Below are 6,134 nucleotides of genomic sequence, written 5' to 3' on the forward strand. Positions count from 1 at the left end.
TATTTTACTGTTGATCGAACGAGGTAAAGTTACAAAGCTATTATTAAGTTGTCGCAGGTTGTCAGACTGCAGCGTGTTCGCATTTTAGAAATTTCTTTCAAACTTACGACTCTTAAAACTGGTTCCTGCACACAAACGTTTTCTCTTTTCTGAGGCAGTAATTTGACCGTCTCTTCCACTCCTTCGTCCACAGCACTGTGGCTCAGCCGCCAGCCTCAGAGGATGGAGCCAAACCCAGAGGTCTCTTGACCACTGAGCTCTGACGAAGAAACGAGCGGCCGCCATCACGCTCTTCATCTTCCCGCCTGCTTTCCCGCTTCGCCTGCTTTCCCGCTTCACCCGCTCACCCACCCGCACGCAGGCCGGCCGAGTCTGAAAACGCAAAAGAAGAGGCAGCTTGCAAACCGCCGCGACCACAACCGTAGCTACACAGATCAGCAATATGAAGTACTTTCTTTTAATGATCTCATGGCGTCGAGCTTAGTCTTTGTAAGATGGTGTATACAAACATTTTAGCCTCAGCATTAAGAAAACCTTATTTTTAATCTCCTGTTTGTGCACCACGTTAGTAACCTGCCATTACCGAGTCCATCCAGTCACCCAAAGCGCTGTCGGCAGCATCACTGCCTGCTTTGAGACTCTGGTGGAAGCTCTCGCCCTGGTTCTGAGTTTAAGCACCGGCAGTGCAAACCGCTGGATCTCTGAGCTTTCATCTGGGAAGCTGCTGAACGACACTGGATGATGGACGCACGAGATATAAGCTTGAAGTGTTCGAATATAAGAGATCACGCAGTGCAGCGCGTTTAAACCCGCTAACGCTACATGATGTAGCCACTGGATCTGGAAACGTCACTGGATTACCTTCAAACACTGGACCTTCAGCTGATTTTTATTTTTTCCCACATTAGATGATGATGATGATGTTTTTAGTTTTTCAGCTGATTTTTTTATTTTATGATCCTGTTCCTGCTCTTTGTAGCTGTCGATGCTTTTAAATGCCCCCCACCCCACCATCACGAGGACTTCCTGTTTTGATTCCGATCACATCTTATAATGTAAATTCGAATCCACACTCTTACCCCACTCTCGTTCCTGCTCACTCATCATTAAACTTTTAGCTCCTGTGATCGCTGGACTGCGTGGTGGGAGGTGTGTCCGGGTATCTGACTGGATTGGACTCTCCAACATGTCGTAGCTGTTACTTTGCCTTATGTACATGAATGTGCTCTACGTGTCTGATGGGAAAATGCTGAGATGCCACTCGTACGTCACCTTTGCTGGAATCGTTTAACCTGTGAAATATCCTGAAAGCTGGTTTTGTATGAGAGCGAGGTGAGGCCTACGTCGGCACCGTGGGAGTTATTAAATATCTTACTTTGACCCTCGAATGGTAGAGTTGTAGTATCTCACTGTTACTGTAATCACCACGTCTGGCCACTCACTCAGGTTGTGGCTCTGTAGTACTTCTCATTATGTCTTCAACAAGGGAAGCCGGCTGTTCTTCGATGTCGTCTTAGCAGCGTTTACGCCTCAGCTCAGTGTCATTGTTCAGATATTACATGTTGTAGCATACAGGTTTAACGTTTTCACTGTAACTGCTTCAGCTGCTGTTGATATGAAGTAGACGTATATTTTTTAAGACTACCTTGGCAGTATAGTTACTACTCTGAGGAGACTTGAGGTGTTTTCTAATTACAGAGGAAGTATTACAGATCAGACTGTGAAGTCTCATTTTTATATAAACTCGTATTTTTCTGGAACACCTGATCATGATTCAGTAAAGTTTTGCCACAGTAGGAGTCGTTGTCTCTCATTCATTTTAAAACTGCGGTGAGTGTAATAATCACACGCTTATGTTCCTTTTGAAATACACTTATTATGTAATTCTTTTCCTACTTTTTACTTTTACTCCCTGCATGTTTAAACAAATATCTAATTCCTGCACATTGCATTTTCAAAACTCGTTACTTTTGCTTTAACGTTGTTGAGCCAAGATCCTCCTGTAAGTTTACCGTTTAAAGAGCTAAAACCTCCAAAGTTTCAGGAGTAATAAGTCATCATAAGAACTAAAAATCAAGAATGTGGAACACTGTTTGTTTGGGATTTGGATGGTAAAATACCCAGAATTTAGGCACCACTTAAAATTACTTACATATTAATTATACTTTACGTGAACGTATGTATTCTTTTTGTTTCCTGTAAAAACCCGACTCCCTACCCTCGTATTCTAGTGTACCTACCTTTAAGTATTTGTAGTAAAATATAATTGCGCTGAAATTTCAAATACATTGAAATTGCATGTTATTACTGGTTATTAAAGTGGTCAGTTTCATAACCAGAGCTGCAACAGCGCCGTCAGTAATGTAGTCCATGTTTTCTACCACTAGATGGCAGACGAGTACCGTTGTTACTCCCGATGCAGTCCAGCGTTGAGCAGAGCTCCACCTTCCATCACTTCACAGATGGCTTCATGCAGAACTGCAAATATCAAACTCATGAAGTCATTAAAGAGCTGAGCCTGCATTTGAGTCCTCGTCTCTGAGCGTGAACAAGGCAAAAGAAAAAAGACTGCATCCTGGTACATAATGATCTATTTCAGCCAACACGGTCTATCTGAAATGACAGCCGTGGCACGCAAAGCACCGACTTTAGCTTATAACACTGAAACCTTTATTTAATATACTTTAAATGAAATAACTTGTACCTGTTCATCTACCTATTCATGCAAATATCAAATAGGCCAATTGGGGGGCGGGCTCTCGATGCATTTCAGCATGTAGACATGACCAGGAAGACCTGCTGAACTCCAAACCGAGCATCAGAATAAGGAGGAAAGCTGAATTTGGACGAGGCGTGGTGGTTGCTGGTCTGAGTTTTTCAGAAACTGTGGATCTCTTGGCATTTTTCAACACAACCATCGCTTTAGTTTAGTTTCTAATAAGCACTCATTACAATCAAGGTATGCCAAAGAGGTCGAGTCTTGACAGCCTGGTCTGATGAGTCTCTGCCTTTTCTGCTGAGGGCTTGCTTTGTCTTTAAAAGTCGATGTTTTCTCCTTTTTATCCTCTTTCAGAGTCTTAACACAGGCCAGTAGGTCCAGTAGTAGCAGAGGGTGGACCTGTTGCCTGCTCTTTACTACTGTTAACCTCTAGGGCGCAGTGTAGCTCCAACGAAGATCCAGGGAACTCGGTGGTTTTTAATCAACACATGGAGTTATAATTCCATCTGATGTGTAGTAATAAAAATATTTAAAGAATCTGAACAGAGTGATCAGAGACTGAAACTGGGATTCCAGTGGATCTCGCCCCCTGGATATACTCTGCCATGTCTATAAATCACATCTGTGTTCAAGATTAGTGTTTGATTTGCTGTTAATCAGATTTCATATGAGTGATGTCTGTATGAGGAACACAGGAGTCATTTGTGACAGTGTGCTTGTATCAGGAGTGAGCTCCTTTCCCCCCCTAGAAGTAGAAGTCGTCCCTTTTTGATGAAGTGGTGCATCACCTCTCCAGTTGCTTCATTATCAGAAACAAAACATCAACATCCTTCAAGGCACGATAAACAAGCTGCAGCGTGCTTATTCTGGAGCTGTGCTCGGTGGCTTTAGCCAAACATTTAATGCAAAGTAAAATAAAAATGAAAAGTCTTCAGCGAGTGTTAAAATGAAAGCAGAGCTGCTGATATTTGCGAATAGCCATATTGGTTTACATTGGTGACTGGTCTGGCTGCAGAGCAACACATAGTTGGATCATTATGAAGAGGCAGAGCGGCCTACAGCTCAATAACTCAGCCAGGACTGCTCCCCTCAGCAGATGGGCCGACTTTCCACACCTTCCAAATGAATAATTGATTACGTACACGGACCTTATGCCAGGTCATGATTGCTTAAGCATGCTCAAAGCTCTGGGTTGATTCATGCAGATTTGGCTAACAGCCCGTGCCCTGATGTCACCAAGCAGACATTACATGGCTTCTCTTAAATTTTAATGGTCTTTGAGGCCGGCTATCAGAACTGTTGGGTGAATACCAAATGCATTTAGAAACTCAGCCTTGTTTAGAGTTTGGGTTTTGGTCTGATAAGGATGTGTTAGAGCCAGGTTTAGAGGACATAACTGCATAGTTCTTTACAAAAAATAACCAAAAAAGTAAAATGTCAGGTGTTTGTTATAGTAAGTTATTTGTTATTCACTTCCACAAGAAGAGGTGCTAGAAAGAGGAAGTGATTTGTGACAGAAAGAGGCTCCAAAATGTGACCTGTCACTTTTTCTTTTAATATCAACACTTTGTGGAAGCTACTTTGGATTTTTATATATGTTAGTTTTCTGATGACCGTTTGAAGACGGAGCAACAACATCTGTTCAAATCTTAAGCTTGACACGAATATCTGACTCATGTCAAAAAAATATGAGTTTTAGATCGAGCATCACGAGTCATGGCGACAAAAACGTCGGCAGTGGCTGACGCGCCGAAAGAGATGAAAACCAAGAGAAACTCGCCATCACGGGTATTTCTCAGACACTTGTAAACCAATATTGGACAAATTTATGAAACTGTATTTGTCAAAATCTTCACAGAGGACGAGATTTTCAACATTTCATATTATTTTTATGTGTACACAGAAGAATTATGTTTGGGTTTGTATGTGCGCAGATTAACACGTATATCAGGATAATGTTTGTCCCTTTTCCTTTTCTTTTGACTGCATCTCATTAACCAACTGTCTCTCCTGTCATTTACAGCCTGTCCTGTTATTTTGTAAGCCTTTGTCTTAAGCTATTGTTCCTTTGTTAAAAATGTTTAAAAAAAGACTTGAGAAGAAGAACTGTTGATGCTCACAAAGCAGGAGATGGATGTACAAGTTATCACAGAGTTTCCAAGTGTCAAGAACTGGAGTGAGAAGACTCATCAGTCACACAGTGCAAAACAAGCCTGATTTCAAAAACTGGAAAGAAACCTGGACCCCAACAACCCCAACAACTGCCAACCACTCAAAGAAGCCCAACACTAGAACGCTGCACAGACTGGACTACGAGGCTGCAGACCAAGAAAAACTCCACTTCTGCAGAAGAGACACCTTCAAGCCAGCCTGTAGCATGCTGAGGACAACCTGGAGAAAGATGATGCAGACTGGAAGCAGATGACATGAAACCAGAGCTCTTTGGCCACAGAAATGATGCGTATGTTTGGAGAAAGAAGGGCGAGGCATACAGCCCAAAGCCACCGTCCCCACGGTGAAGCACGGTGGTGGCAGTATTATGTGTCTGGACGTGGGAATCCCGACGAGGTGGAAAGAAGACGTGAAGATTTTAAAAGAAAACCTCAAGCAGTCAACAGAAAAATCAGAGTCGGGGTCATCGCGTTGCCTTGCAACATGACAACAACCTCAAGAAACCAAAGTGACCGACTCTCCTGCTACAGAGTCGGTAACGTCCTGACTAGAATCCCACTCAAAATCTGAAGTGAACTGAAGACCAAGGTCCATGCTGGAACCCATCAAATCTGGAGGAGCGCGAGATTCTCCGAAGAAGTCTGAGCCGGGATTCCTCAGGAGACGCATACGAGACGTGTTGGAAACTACAGCAGTCGACTGCAGCTGTTAGCATCAGTCGACTAATAATTTTGAGCCCTGAAGTTTTTGTGAAATTATTTTGTTTCTGTGTGTAAAGTAAAATTATGTAAGCATCCAAAATAACAAAAAGCTGTAACAAAAATTCCGACTCTGTTTAATGACACTTGGGAAATACTTTTTATGAAATTTGAAATTGAATTTTCACAGGGGGCTAATAACTCTGTCCTCATCTGCACATGCTGATGAGCCCCCTGCCTGATATTGTGCAGATCCTCCTCATGCCTCTGACCCGTCAGGGCACAGACTCAGGACCTCTGGCAACACAAGTTCTCAAACAGAGCCTCATGGATTGTGACTACCGATTGATTAAACGGGGAGATTGGAGGCTGGACAACACCTTCGGGCTTTTTGCCATCTTCTTTCAAGCTAATCCATAAAAGTTTTTGCAACGTCTTGTGTCACGAGACAGGGAGGCCAGCAGCTCAGCCATCGATGGGTGGTTGTGCAAGGTCCGTAGCAATGTTTCTTCTGTCTGTTACATGTCACAGTAAGATCCAGGTAA

At 42.9% G+C, this 6,134-nt stretch overlaps 1 protein-coding gene across 5 annotated transcripts in view; it reads left to right on the forward strand.

Annotated features, from left to right (window-relative positions):
* epb41l5 (erythrocyte membrane protein band 4.1 like 5) overlaps nt 1-1,806 on the forward strand; it is a 54,765-nt gene extending 52,959 nt beyond the window's left edge. For all 5 annotated transcript variants that reach the window (XM_042221777.1, XM_042221778.1, XM_005925936.3 and 2 more), the window contains exon 26: nt 194-1,806. In XM_042221777.1, the coding sequence (XP_042077711.1) occupies nt 194-263 (70 nt within the window). In that variant the 3' untranslated portion in view covers nt 264-1,806. The remainder of the gene's footprint in view (nt 1-193) is intronic.
* The last annotated feature ends 4,328 nt before the right edge of the window (nt 1,807-6,134 follow it).

This window comes from Haplochromis burtoni, unplaced genomic scaffold, assembly GCF_018398535.1.
Source record: "Haplochromis burtoni strain Fernald_Lab_line unplaced genomic scaffold, NCSU_Asbu1 Contig_74, whole genome shotgun sequence".
Lineage (NCBI taxonomy): Eukaryota > Metazoa > Chordata > Actinopteri > Cichliformes > Cichlidae > Haplochromis > Haplochromis burtoni.